The following is a 14635-nucleotide window of genomic DNA, read 5'->3' as shown; positions in this document are numbered from 1 at the left end:
ATTGACTTTCCATCATCAGAGCAGAGGCTTTTTATGCCACCAGGGTGCCAGAAATAGCACTTTGCATGAGCCTTGACAAAGTGGTTACTGAGTCGTCCGTTTTCTGTTTTGTTGTGTCTGGGTGCCTGGTGTGGGAAATTCTTGCCTTGTGTGCTTTCCTTTATTGAGCTCAATACATAGAGTAATGCCATGTTGGGCCTGGTCAGCAGACAAACTGCTGGGCTTTCCCAACACTTCTGTACAGCACAGCTTCCTGTGTTATGTGATCTTATTTGGTTTCTTTCACACTTTAGGACAGTTTTGTCATGTCCTTTGAAGTTTATTACTTCTTCTCTTGACACATTGTGGGAGGAAAGTAGATGGACAGGTGCTAATACAAATCAGCTTTGTTTTTTTAAAATACCTTTTGATACAGGCAGCACAAGGCTAGGTTACCAGATTCCAGCCATTACTCTAATATATGGCTTGGCACCTCAATACCTGTCTGAACTTTTATCGCCCTACTCCCCACCTCGCAACCTCCGCTCTTCAAATTCTGCCCTCCTTACTGTCCCCCAAGCCTGTCTACATTGTATGGGTGACAGGGCCTTCTCCTGCTATGCCCCCAAGCTCTGGAACTCTTTGCCCAAGGATATCAGAGAGTCACCTTCTCTAAACTCCTTCAAATCCAGACTCAAAACCTTCTTCTTCAGAAAAGCCTTTACTTAACTGGTTCCATTCTTCACCCCTTTGCTCTTCTTAGTACCACCTTCCACGGTCTCCTCTATTGTTATTGATGGATTGTTGTAATTGTGTCTTATCTTGTGAAATCTTCTTATTTATTGTTGTAGTCTTCTTATTTATTGTTATTGTCATCCTGTAAAGCGCTTTGAGAAGCCACCTTTAAAGGCGCTATATAAAATGTTGTCATGTCGTCATTGTCATCATATTGTAATATTGAATATTTGGAAGATGTATAAAAGTTGTACTTCATACAGTTAAGAGTGTCTCTTTGTCTGAAAATCTGTGCATTTGTCAAAAGCCAACAACAAGAAGCTTTCTGGGCTGTAGAAACGGTTCAGTTCAAAACATGCAGCGTTCACTTTTTTGGAGCAGTGGCTAGGATCTCTTTACTCCAGACTGGAGGGTTGAGGGTTCAAATCCTGGGTGGGACTTTACTGTGGATCCCTTAGGTAACCCCCTCAGGAAGTGTTCTGCCTTCTGCAGGACGTCACTGCAAATACGAATTTCTCAATTGACTTTCCTGCTTAACTAAAGGTTTTTAAAAGCTGAAAATGAAATCAATCTGCTGGTAGTGGATATTGTGTAGCCAGGGCAGGTAACTTGAGAACTTGCTAGAGAAATCTCAATAGAGTCTAATGCTGTTTAACTTCCTTTTGATTATTTTGAAATGAATTTTGTAGGCTCTGGCTGTTTGTATTTCTTACTAAATGATTCCATTCCTTCTTGCAGAGCTGATATCAATGTACACCTGAGTTACTCTGAACTTTTTTTTTCTATTTGCAATCCTCTGGGGAAAAATGCTTCTCTGTAAATACAACTGCTTCTGATGTCTGTCCGTGTCTCCTGATGTCAGAGGTGCACAAGGCGTCAGGATACCGCTGTGGCTGAAGAGGGACAGTTTTTTCTAGGGGCAGACCCAGTCTCATTGGTTTTTCTGCTTTTCTCCTTTTTTCCTTTGTGTTTCTTCTTGAAGTCGTTGGGCTGGATATCCAGGATGAAATGGGCAGACATGAGGTGGGCCACATTGACAACTCCATGAAGATCCCTCTGAACAGTGGTCTGGGCTGCAGGTTCGAGGGGAAATTCAGCATCAACAAGGTAAAGTCAAGGCCCTGGCTATCGAGAATCAAAAGGAGTGTTTTCAAAGGATGTTCAGATTGTCAGAGCCTCGCATGATTGGTATTGGAGTAAGTGTGTGGAATCCCCATTGCCACAAGCACGTCTGGACGCTCAGTGACACACGACACGTCACCTGATGCCCAACGATGTATGTTTGGAACATTAAGAATGAATTTGAAGCCCCTGTCAATAGTGTTGACTTGCCTACACAAAGCAACTATATGTGCTATGTCTAATGCTTGTGTTTGGTGTCTCTAACAGGTGCCTGGCAACTTTCATGTATCTACACACAGTGCCACTGCCCAGCCACAGAATCCTGATATGACCCATATCATTCACAAGCTGGCTTTTGGGGACAAGCTACAGGTGACCAACTTCTGTGTGAAACTGCACCAAAGTGTTGAGTTACAGGGGAAATAATTTATTGGGATGAATTTCTTATAATATTGTTAACACTCAGAAACCTGCGATATTGACAAATCTGTAATTAAAGTGCTGTTTTCAAACTCTGCCTGAAATAATGTAAGGTATTAAAGAAAAGGTGTCCATAGGAAAGCTAAATTGTATTTTAGTGTTTCTAAATCTGCATAACCTCTAGCTTTTCAAATCTAGACAGCAAAAAAATTAACACATTTTGCACAGTCCCTCTGTGAATGTTCAACTCACCTTCATAAAAACTACTGAATTTGTGTAAATACCTCTTTTTTCTGGGTTGGTAAGATAAATGCCAGATTGAGTTTTTTTTCTTTTAACCTGTGTTTGTTTTCCATTGTAGGTCGAAAAAGTCCAAGGTGCTTTCAATGCACTAGGAGGAGCAAACAGACTGGATTCTAATCGTACGTAAAAAGTGCAAATCCTGTAGTCTCTCCATCCAATGCAGGGACAGAAACCACAGCTCTCGTTTTGAACAAACTGGGGCTTATCAAGTGGAGGTACTTCTGTTATGAATTAGTGTCTGGATCAGCAACACTGGGTGCAGACTGCCTAAACTCTGCTTAGAACAGGGTTGTGTGCTGGAGAATGCGCACGCTTTGTTCTTCTTTTAGCAGAAATGGTTATATTTGTGGCTACATTTGTGCAATGTGTGAAACGGTCATATTAGTCAAGGTCTCATGAGTCATTTAGTGGTTACAGCTCAGGAGTTCGATTCATCACAGGTATGAGGGGTTTATGTGGATGAGTCTGTAGGGTTTATTTTGTCAGCTGGTGGTTTCCCAGACAGTGTGGAAGGAGCAAATGTCCATTAAATGGACGCCATTTTATTTGTTACTAATCAATGAGTGTGGCTGGGAGGTTATCAATGCTGCTTCACAGCTCTTGGTTCCTGGATTCGACTCTGGATCGGGATGACTTATGTGTGGAGTCCATATGTTCTCCATGTATCTGCGGGGTTTTTAGCCTGCTACTCCAGTTTCCTCCCATTACGCCAAGACCATGCAGTTGAGGCTAATGGGTGTTTCTAAATTGCCCGCTGTGTGCATGTGTGTCTGTGTGCCCTGCTTTGGACTGGCACGTATCCTGCTTTGTACCCATTGTTTGCCAGGTCAGGCTCTGGTTCACGGTGACCCTGTACTCGACCAAGCAACGATGAATTACATTACACAGTGACCTTTAAGTGTAAACTAGACGGTATTGACTTGGTTTGTTAACCCTCTGTGTGCAGTCTCTTTCTACTGCAGTCTCTTAAATGCAGTAGTAGCATGACATCAAAAGTCAACTGTCTCCTTTAATCTGCTCCTTGTTCTTTTCTCTTTGCAGCACTGGCATCTCATGATTACATCTTAAAGATTGTTCCCACTGTGTATGAAGACATGGGGGGAAAACAGAGGTTCTCTTACCAGTACACAGTAGCCAATAAGGTAATAGTCATCCACTGATGCCGAGGTCAAACGGACAGTGGTGTCTTTTAAACACTCCCTTAAGTGGTTACCCCATTGTGAGGCTTTATATGTAAATCTTAGAAAAGTCTTTAAAAAAAACCTAGCAATTATTCCAATTAAAAAAAAAAAACTTTTATTAAACATGAATGGGGCGCTGTCTAAGGTGGTGGGCTGCGTGTGGAGTCACTTGTACGCTGGCTTGGAATAAAAATGGCATGTTGCTAAGAAGTGAAACGCCTGCTCGGAGGTACTAGCGCTGCTTGGCGTATACGAGGGGGGCTGCGCCCTTTCCCACTTGGCACGGATCACTGGAGCTGTCCCTCTCCGGCAGGAATATGTGGCTTATAGTCACACCGGGCGCATCATCCCTGCGATCTGGTTCCGCTACGACTTGAGCCCCATCACGGTGAAGTACACCGAGAGGAGGCAGCCTTTCTATCGCTTCGTCACCACGGTGAGTCCTGCCGTGTGCGCACGGGACCCGGGCCCCCAGAGGTCAGCACGGCCCCCTGCCTTCCACTGAGCACACACCGACGAGTTAGCCAATGAGCACCTTCAGGGAAAAGACAAGAGACGGCTTGTCTTGTCTTATCTTTTGTTCCCCCCCTGCCTGGGTAAGATTTCAGGTCCCCCCACACATGCAAGCAAAAGGCACCTTGCAGGTTAAATGCACTGTCAAACTTTTTAAATACAGTTTTTAATTAAAAAAAAGCTAGACAATGCTCAGTTAGTGTTATGAAGAACATTATCATGCGTCCGCTTTTCAGCCTTAAACCCTTTTGAGAATTCCCTCTCGTTACTGCATTCCTGGGGTCTGCCAAATACTTTAAAAGATGTTCTCTTTTGCCACATTTAAACGTTGTGGATGTTCATCTTCTCTTTTCTCAGAGCTCAATATCAGTACAATTATTTGCCACCAAAAAAACATTCCAGGACCTGTGCAATGTTTGCTTTGTACAGCATGACCTTGTTTGGAGACAAAGATGTCAAGGTGGAAAGAACAGACGATTTCCTGCCGCAGTATGTTTCAAGCATCTGATGATGTGGCACCTCCTGATTGGTTGTTTCCTAGCACTGGTGGCTTGTGTCACTGTTGCCACGGTGACCGGTGCCTCTGGACATCTCAGGTGGTTTTTCCTGCCGTCTTGCAGGTCAATGAGCGTCTCTTAACAGGCCAGTTAAATGTGATGCCTTTCAAATACACAGTGTAGCGTTAATGAGTTTAGGAGGTCTCTTACACAGTGGCAGGCTTCATGAGCGCTCTTACTCGAAGATATCGGCTACAAATCACTGACGGAAGGTGTTCCTCTTGCAGATCTGTGCCATCATTGGAGGAACGTTCACGGTGGCCGGCATCATTGACTCCTGCATATTCACTGCCTCTGAGGCCTGGAAGAAGGTCCAGCTGGGAAAGATGTCCTGAGTCTGCAGCAGTGCCACGAGTGCCCTGCAGGGGGCGCCCACAAACTCAACACAAAGAGATGACCGCTAGTTTTCACGCCACTGGGACCGAGCAGAGCCAGTTTCCCAACCTGTCCGTTTCTATTCCCCTGACAAAATAAGAGCAAAGAGCCTCACGGGTTTTATATTTTTTTAAAGTGATAGTTTTGTGTCGTTGTTGTATTTCGCTGTTGGTCTCGCTCCACACTCAGAGATGAGTGCCCGTGCACTACAGTCAGACAAGGCCACAGGCATCACTCCTGATGCCCATTGTTGTTACTGACTTCATTCCCTTCTAAAGAGGAGCTGACCGCAAGCTGTAGAGCTCAACTACAAGAGACAACTTTTGACAACATATCAAGGGCAAAATGGATCAGAGGCAATGGCACCAGTGTCTGGTGAACTGGAAATGAGCTAATACAGGGCCAGATGCAGACAGTCACACTGAGAGGCACAGGTGTTAGAGTACTGTAGGGTAATCAGGACAAATCCAGCATTTTACATGCAGGTTATTTTAATGTGGGTGGTACCTGGTACTGTAGATCTAAATGTGACACTGAGGATGCTTGGGCACTTTAAGTTGCTGTAGTTGCATTGGCATAAGTGTGACATCTCACTTGTGAAAGAGAAAATCATGTTCATTAGGTACATAACAAAAATGTGGTATTGTTTTAAGAAAAGCAAAAATGCTTTTGCCCACAAGGCAGGTTACATTACACAACCTTTACAACTCTGAGAAATACAAGTCGAAGGAGCAGAGTACTGTGCGTGTTTAAATGTACTTGAGCCTATACCAAAAAAGAAGGTAGAAGACAGGAGAAAAGAACACCAGATTCCACAACACCCAGCCTCAATCACTTAATCGGAGAATGTTTATGATCACATGATGCCAAATCAATATCTTCCTACTGCCTGAAATTTAAACAGCTTTCTGTTAAACCCTCATGAGTTTCCTGTAGTAGCATTATTCAGTTAACCCTTTTCTACACTGTTTATACAGAATGTGATTAAGAGGGCCAATAGACTTTTATACACAGTCCATAAAGATGATAACTCTTTGATATGATATGGGAACACACACCCTTTCAGTTTGCTGATCAACTGGATAAGTATTTCTGTGCCTTTATCCAAGCACTGCTGTTAACAAGTGACTTGAGCTGAAAAACAACTTTTTATAACTTAGTGAAGGAAACCTAGCCTATACTACCCAGGTGTAATAACTGAAAAGATGCACGTCATATACGTTTACACATGTGCAGCCGATCCAAGTAACAACAGTGTTGTGCCACAACATTAATGCGTGAATTTATAATGCCAGTGTCCTTCAGACGTATTAGCTGGGAAATGGCCTGTTTGACTACAAGTCAAATGTAGTAGGTGATCATGTTGTAATCAGCTGTTCGTCGTGATTAAGTTGTTAGTTCAAATCCATGTATCGGCAGTTCCAAGTCCCGACGATAGCAAAGGTGCAGTGCACCATCTGTTGTGTGTACTTTTGTTTGAAAAGGGTTTAGTCTCAATTGGAGACATTTTTTAATTAAGCAGTTTTTACCTTCAAACCACTTGGGAGTCAATTGCATTGCATTTACAGTGGAGAAACCCAGTTAGAACTGCAGTAATCCCTGAACACAGACTAATGCACAATATGAGCCTCAGTATTTCTCTGGTGCACCCTCTAAAATGTCAGACGTGTTTTCTTTCTATAACAAATCTGTGTGCCATTGTACTCGTGAACACTAAGTCTCAGTATTTTTAAAGCTTTTTTGCACTTTTCGTCACACATCTCTATAAACCTCTCAATAAATGACATATTAAGCCAATGTCACACCCAGGGTTCTGGTAAAAAAAAAAAAGAATTCTAAAAAATATATGACATTGACAAAACTCAGGAGTGGACCAGGATGTGCTGAAGTACTTATTTACAACCTTAATCCATGCAACAGTCTGCGATGAAGCTGTTATAGTTTGAAGTTAATGTAAGTCTGTGGTTTGTCAAGAACTTTCCCATTCAACAGAACGATTGGGAGACTCTAATCATAGCCGCCTTTAAAGGAAATTCATATGACAATCCTCCATTGTTTGTACAGTGTGACAGAATTTCAGCACCTCTTTAGTCTTTGTGAAATGAAGAAGGGAGGAACATTCCAAGAGTCTAGGTAGATGTAGTATGGGAATGTGCAACAGTCACCAGTGTCTCATTTGTAGAGATGATTTATTTAAAAAAGTAGATCACTGCCTAAAGAATTCTGTACTGTCATGTATTCTAGAATTTTCAGCTGGAACGGCAATTGCTAAATGTTGCGTTTGAGGAAACTAGTGTTCTGTAATTAATGTACAAATCAACAGGTTCGTTTCTTTTGTAACTTTTATTTTCAAAATCATATCTTTTTTTTTTTCCAAAATCAAACTGTTGAATGGCTTACTTGAGTTTTATTTTTTACAAATGCTGTGTTTTTTTTTTTGTCTCAATGGAATTTTGTTCGGTCTCATTCTCAGTGTTGTGTCTCCTTGTGTTAAGTTTTGTTCTGAATGTTTAATAGAAGTTTTGTTTTCAATCGGACAGTCTCCGAGTATTTTGTTGTGGTGGGTGGATATTTCTGAAAGCGACAGTGATGGTGAGTTACTGGTGGTCCTCGTGCTTTGCGGGTTTTGCTTGCTCACAGCTCTCGTTTTTGTAGGGAGACAATTCATCGATCTGGTCACTCAGATATCCTGCACATGAAACCAAAATGTTTTTTTCTTTTTTTACTTTCCAGCATGGAATTAACCATGAACCTTTCCACAAAGTGCGTACAGTCCTTTCCAGTACAGTACAGTCCACGGCGAATCGTAATATTGGTGCTTTCTTGGTTTTTGTGATGTTGGAAGCCAACTCTGATCTCTCTTAGTAATGCTGTCAGTTTCCCAGTAATAACATTGTCCGCTATTGTTTCCTGTAATGGCTACTAAACCAAGCACAACCTCTTCTCGCATCTGTAACTAGGAGCGAAACACCTGTGCCTTTTCTTCCCAACTATGGTACAATTCCGAAAGTAGGGGATTATGAAATATCATAACACGCATTTTGTGAACAGATTTTATTTGTCTTGACAGTACTGCTACCTTTCAACATGTGGGAAATAAATTATAAACTGTTAAGGTTTTCTTACATGAATACCTGCGCATCTGAAAAATAAAACTATACGTAGCAATCCTGTATAGGAGGGTCAGAGTTTACCATCGCTTTAGAAGCAATGTCCTAGTTTTTTAATACTGTATATGGATGTAAAAACCCCAGGAAAAATAAGAAACGGATGCACCATTTTCTTGTTTTCTTTTTACTGTTTTTTTTTACAAATACCATCAGAAAGAAGCTTACTCTGGGTTAGTTAAAAATAAAAATAAATGGGATGGATAAGATGGAGAGGGTTTTGTTTGAGATGATAAGTGCGCCACTCAGTGGCTGGAAAGCATGTTGTGCATCAGTGAGCTCAGTTCAGTGGTGCGAGGGGAGACGGGGTGGGGCAGTGGACTGAAAGCAACAGGCCCCAGTGTCAGCCTGAGCCGGCCCCTCCCTGCTCTCTGCCCCTCTCTCTAGAAGCTAGAAGAGGCCATGCCCCCGCCCTCTGAGTCCACGTCGCTGGGCACGGAGAAGAAGTCTCCCATCGCTTCCTCAGAAAGCTGGCCGTACTCGTTGTTGTAAAAGGTTTGACCGGACAGCTGGCTCCGGAATGGCGGTTGATGCCTGTTGGAAAGTCCCAATGGATCTTCTGTACTCCTGCTTGCTTGCTGACTGCGGATGGTCAGATTGACAAAGGAAGAGAGACGAGAGAGACACAGAAGAGAGAAATAAGCAACTCGGGCCCTTCTTAATTCCACTACACGTCTTTGTTCCAGCTGGTCTTCCCTGGGCTCACGTGACCTTTATGAGCAGGTTTAATCCACTACGAAGTAGGACACCATTAGCTACCGTAGTTCACATACTGTCTTGATAACCTTCCTGCAGAGCTGTACACTTGAAGAGTCAAGGTTGCTCTGTCTTAGGTCAGTGCTTGGGAACAGAATCTAGCTGCTACTGGTACTGACATCTCTTACCCAGATTTCTAAAAAAATTCTGAGAATCAAAGTACCTTCTGTTTTATGTGGGCAATGTCTCAAAGGCAAAGCAAAAGCATGCTTTCTTGGAATTGCTTCATATTGGTTAAAAACAATTATAACGATGAATTTTGTGTTCAAAACTCTTCTAGGACACTCACAAGAAGTTATCTTGCAGTCTGGGGAAAAACAGCAATGTCAAAATTTACAGGTGCTTTTATTTAGTTCTAATTTGTAACATTAAGAAAAATCATTTTAAATATTAACATTGGCTGCTTAACATTCTACATTACATTTTTGTTTTTTACTCCAGATACTATATGGCATTTGACAGGTACAACCATCAGATGCCCAGCCAGATACTCTGAGGCTGATTTCTTCTGCTTAAAACAGAGTAGTTTTTTCATGTTTAAATACAAATTTGTAGAACATTTTCAAATGTAATGGACCCCACATGGCAGACTGGGCATGACATTTGAGCATTTGCTACTCCTACCTGAGTGTCGCAGCTCCTCTGTGTTTGTGCTCTATCCTCTCGAACTCCTCCGAGGCCAGAACCATCCCGCTGTCCGTCTGGTTGTCCTGCACAGAGAGATTCAACCTGTCATCACACTGCCTTAATACCCCCACAGGGGTTATTGCGGTCTAGTAGGAGGGGTCACCAGGTGAAAGCTGGGAGGCTCCATAGAGTGCTTTAAATGTCTTTAAATGTTGAGGCGATGGCAACTTCCAGTTGGCCAATTTTTTGGGTGTCTGAATGCTAGCCTGCTGCCAAATACGCGTTTTCAAACAGGGGTGCTTAGAGGACAACTGGCATAGTTAGATGCCACACCTCAGAAGGATTCCCCCCACATTTCTTAAATCAAACTCGGGTCCTACTTCCAACAGTAAGACCTTGCGCAGGCCTCTGTGGTTTTGAAATGAATGGACCAGCAACCATCTGGTTAGACTTAATTAGTAAACAAGTTTGACTGAGTAAACAAGGTGATTGAGCTCTGTGAGAGAGAATGCCTGATGTAGACTGCAAAAATCAGAAGATGCAAGTGCCTAGGATGACTTTGAGGGTGATCGGAGGACTACGCAGGTATAAACCCTGGAACAATCGTAGAGGCAAAGAAAAGGCGAGTGCCAATGCTTGCACAGCATTAAATACTGTCTGTTTAATTTACAGAAAGAGCAGACACTTGGATAGATCAGGGAAATAACTCGTGGATATTGAGATACGATGTACCAGCAAAGAGACCGAGAAAAGGTGTGGTTCAAAAGTAAAGGCCATGGAGGTATAGAGAGGGGGAGACAAAGGCGAAAGTGGACGTGGTGCTCACCGGGTGTGCCTTGTGGGAAGTCTGCTCCATGGGATACTCTTCGAATGTCTTGACCCTTGTGCGGCAGACCTTCTGCGGCCTAGCAATCATGCATCCAGTGAAGGGCACGCAATTATAGTATCTGTGGAGATAAGAAATTTCAGACTGCAGGAGGACATACACCCACTTTGCTTGTTTCATGAAAGAGCTCAGAGAATCAGCTTGAGCTACAGGATGGGTAGTTTCAGCCTATCAGCCATGACTCTGTGCAAAGACGTGCGTCATATTCTCAGTCCTAAATCCACATGCTCTTAGCTTCCACTTGCAACCTCAAGAACCCATTGTTTATACACTGTCATGATGTCATTCTCTTTTCACCAGCCTATTGAACTTTGAATTATCTGTTAACAGTCAGCAAACAATGCTTGTGTTAATGTAAACAGCACAAAGCCCATGTGGTTCACACTTAACAGAGCTTCACACTAAGTTGTGATAATGTTCTGGACATTTATGCATTGAGAACAAACGCCTTTGTGCTTAACTCTCAACCCCGTTGTATCACTCCTACCAAAATATCCTGGCAGGTCGCCTAGTATTAAGGATTTTCATACCAGAACTGTAATTCAGGAAGTGACAGCTGTACTTTTTCTAGCTAAAAAGACACCACAACAGTTTTATTCTTCTAAAAACCTCAAGATAGGGAAGGGTCAGTGACATTTAATTGCCACTCCCAGATCCTTCCTTGCTGCTTAGTTCTGCTGAATTCACGTTACAGTGCTCCCTACCTGTTGGGCATGACATTGCAGGGTAGTCTCACGTCACAGTCCTCCTCTTGGGAAGGAGGTCTAGAGGAGGCCTGAGAGAAGCCATCGTCTTCTGAGCTCTGAGATGTGTTGAGAGGGATGTAGTCCTTTCCATCCTGTCGACAACGAAATGGTATTAAAGAGTGCGACAAAATTAAGCATTCAAGCCGTCTTCGTCTGCTCTGTTGTTTGGTGATGATGACTGAATGAGGTACTTGTTCATTTGGACAGGTTTTTACATTTCTCAGGTCTAAAGCTTAACAGGAACTGTAAAACCCTACTACATCACAGTCATTAAGGACCAAAAACATAGAGGTTGCCTTTCTCTTTCCTCTGTCCACACTCTTGTTTGGGAACCCCTGCTTCCCAGCTGCTCACAACCCCCAAAGCTTTCGGCCTCTGGCCCAGCCACGCCTCACCTGTAAGCCGTTGTCCTGAAGCATGTCCCCCAGGATCTCCACCAGTGTGGGGAAGGTAGGCCTCTCCCTGGGCTCGCCCTGCCAGCAGGCCAGCATGATCCGGTATCTGAGAGCAGAGGGAGGAATCTACTGTACAGACGGCCACAAACAGAGCTCTGCGGATGTATGTGCCAGCCTTTAAATCTCCCGTTACGGTCATTATGGTTCGGGCTAATTGTGTATTTTGCACTGACCATACTTTATTTTGCTGTAGTATTTAAAACTATATCTACAAAAATAAAAATAATCAATTCAAGGGGTTCATATTCAAAATTTTTTGGCTCAGTACCAAAATACGAATGGTTGCAGTGGTTGCACGAATAATACTTGTGCAGAAAGGCAGACAGTGGAGGTCAGGTGACAGGTGGCTAAGCAGCTCTGAGTTGCACGTTGAGGGCACTGGGACTCAACAGCACTGTTGGAGAGCCATGGATCAGCAGAACCGCCAGAAACGACAAATAGATTTGCAGCCCTGTCCTGCGCTGAGGACTTTCCAGAACCTGCCGAGAGCTGCTGGACAAGAAGGCACAGCACTTACATTTCAGGGGAGGCGTGTTCTGGGGAGCGCATGCGTGTGCCATCCTTGAGCCTCTGGCAGAATTCCTCGTCTATCTGCACCCCTGGGTACGGGGAGGCCCCTGTGCGCAGGAGGAGGAGGAGTTAGAGTAAGGGCTTCACCCGTGCTCGACCAGCAAACCGTCTGCCCTGTTGTCTTCCTCAGGGCATATTCCCACCAGAAAATAATAGTAATAATATAATAATAATATTTTCTTACACTTATATAGCGCACTTATGGACAATGCACTAAAGTACTTTACAGGTAATGGGGACTCCCCTCCAACACCACCAGTGTGCAGCCCCACCTGGGTGATGCGACAGCAGCCATAGTGCACCAGAACGCTCCCCACACACCAGCTATCAGTGCGGAGGAGAGCAGAGTGATGGAGCCAATTCATAGAGGGGGATTATTAGGAGGCCATGATGGGTAAAGGCCAGGGGGAGGACACCGGAATAACACCCCTACTCTTTGCAAGAAATGCCCTGGGATTTTTAATGACCATTTAAAATCTGCACCTCGGTTTTACGTCTCATCCAAAGGATGGTGCCTTTTTTACAGTCTAGTGTCCCCGTCACTATACTGGGGCATTAGGAACCACACAGACTGCAGGGTGAGCGCCCCCTACTGGTTCCACTAACACCTCTTCCAGCAGCATCCTTAGCCTTCCCAGTAGTCTCCCATCCAGGTACTGACCAGGCTCACGCCTGCTTACAGCAACAAGTATTGCAACATGTTCTAATGCATTTCTAAAACATGCAAGGGAGTAGGAAAAACACGAAAAGCCCTGTTTAAAGAAGCCATGTGGAGTCTGCCTGTCTTTCGGAGCGGCTGCTGTGATGTCAGACTGACTCCAGCCATGTCACCGCTATCAGCTGTTCACTCCACACACGACCTCCCATCTCCCAGAGCCCTCTCCCCCTCACCCAGGGAGAAGATCTCCCACAGCAGGACTCCGAAGGACCACACGTCGCTCTGGCTGGTGTACAGTTTGTCGAAGATGCTCTCAGGAGCCATCCACTTGAGGGGCAGACGGGCCTGAGGGAAAGCAGTAAAGCAATAGGTCAAACCAGACGGAAGGAGTGTGGGGGAGGACTCTGCCCTTTTCTACCCCCCCCAGACAAGGACAGCAGCGCACACAAACCACATTTTTAACTCCCAAGCCTAGAACATACAAGAACAGTACTTAGGCATTGCACCTGTTACTAGGAGGTTGTGGTTTAAAGGAGCTCATTGACAGAACCCAGTACTAAACGAGGCCACGCCCAGTTTGTAGTTGAACAGATGAAGTTTCACACTGATGTAAAATGTATCTGTTGCCAGGGATGCTATTAAAGCACCACCTCGTGGTTCGGATGCTAATTAAACTGAAGTTCTAGCTATACTGGAACAAGTAATAGGTTTATTCCATGCTGAGAAGAGAAGAAAGAAAACAGGTGCGAGAGAAGGCCGAAACGTTGTGTTCTCTTTCTTTTCAGCATGGAATAAACCTATTATTTGTTCCTTTGCAGCCTACGCCTGCTGACGCAGCTCCCTACTTGAACTATTCCAGATATACTGTGCATGTTATAGAGCAGCATAGCATTGTGGTGCAATTCAATCTATCTCATTAGTATAGATAGTGGGAGGTTGTCCCTAAATAAAGATCAAATTATTAAAGCAGCTCCCATACATTTCCTTTGCGGACGTAGTCGGGGTCCTTGTAGATGTCGCGCGCCAGGCCGAAGTCACAGATCTTCACCACATTGTTCTCCGACAGGAGGATGTTGCGGGCGGCCAGGTCTCTGTGGATACACTGCAAGAGGGAGACACCTGAGGACTCCATTCTCCCCGTGTCCGCACTAGGAGAACTGAGGCCGGCCAAGCTTTACTAGACAGAAACGTGCACTTCCAATCTCCTCCATTCCAGCCATGAAAATATTCACGGCATAAACATGTCTAGCAGTTGGTTATACACGGTGCCTACATATTAAAATAGCTGCATGCAAGCTGTGTCGCAATGGGTTGGATAGCAGATGTGAAGGAAAAGCTGCCCAGTGTGCCCCTGAGGGAGATCTTGGAGAGCATTTCTTCAGCATGTGAAACGGCATCTCTTTGCCTTTAGGTACCTGGCCCAGCCCGTGCTAGCGTGCCAGTTCCTACCTTACGAGATGCCAGGAACTCCATCCCTCGTGCCACCTGGAAGCTGTAACAGATGAGATCTTCCACTGTCAGTGGTGTCTTCCACAGGTCTTCCACTGTAGGGAAAGGAGAGACAGGTAACTCCAACAGTCCAGGT

The 14635-nt window shown here is 44.2% G+C and overlaps 2 protein-coding genes across 5 annotated transcripts in view; one reads left to right on the top strand and one right to left on the bottom strand.

The window, feature by feature from the left end:
- ergic1 (endoplasmic reticulum-golgi intermediate compartment 1) overlaps positions 1 to 7719 on the top strand; it is a 28445-nt gene extending 20726 nt beyond the window's left edge. For all 3 annotated transcript variants that reach the window (XM_088604661.1, XM_088604660.1, XM_088604663.1), the window contains 6 exons: positions 1697 to 1821; positions 2104 to 2208; positions 2618 to 2678; positions 3601 to 3701; positions 4054 to 4176; positions 5038 to 7719. In XM_088604661.1, coding sequence (XP_088460787.1) covers positions 1697 to 1821; positions 2104 to 2208; positions 2618 to 2678; positions 3601 to 3701; positions 4054 to 4176; positions 5038 to 5145 — 623 coding nt within the window. In that variant the 3' untranslated portion in view covers positions 5146 to 7719. The remainder of the gene's footprint in view (positions 1 to 1696; positions 1822 to 2103; positions 2209 to 2617; positions 2679 to 3600; positions 3702 to 4053; positions 4177 to 5037) is intronic.
- A 744-nt stretch (positions 7720 to 8463) lies between these two features.
- The window catches only part of flt4 (fms related receptor tyrosine kinase 4), a 66242-nt gene continuing 60070 nt past the window's right edge, over positions 8464 to 14635 (bottom strand). For both annotated transcript variants that reach the window (XM_088604658.1, XM_088604659.1), the window contains 9 exons: positions 14500 to 14594; positions 14030 to 14152; positions 13284 to 13395; positions 12340 to 12439; positions 11763 to 11868; positions 11326 to 11459; positions 10562 to 10682; positions 9733 to 9818; positions 8464 to 8934 (listed from right to left, as the gene is read on the bottom strand). In XM_088604658.1, coding sequence (XP_088460784.1) covers positions 8736 to 8934; positions 9733 to 9818; positions 10562 to 10682; positions 11326 to 11459; positions 11763 to 11868; positions 12340 to 12439; positions 13284 to 13395; positions 14030 to 14152; positions 14500 to 14594 — 1076 coding nt within the window. In that variant the 3' untranslated portion in view covers positions 8464 to 8735. The remainder of the gene's footprint in view (positions 8935 to 9732; positions 9819 to 10561; positions 10683 to 11325; positions 11460 to 11762; positions 11869 to 12339; positions 12440 to 13283; positions 13396 to 14029; positions 14153 to 14499; positions 14595 to 14635) is intronic.

This window comes from Lepisosteus platostomus, chromosome 13 (assembly GCF_059453375.1).
Source record: "Lepisosteus platostomus isolate fLepPlt1 chromosome 13, fLepPlt1.hap1, whole genome shotgun sequence".
NCBI classification, from domain to species: Eukaryota; Metazoa; Chordata; class Actinopteri; order Semionotiformes; family Lepisosteidae; genus Lepisosteus; species Lepisosteus platostomus.
This window is presented reverse-complemented; position numbering and strand designations above follow the sequence as displayed.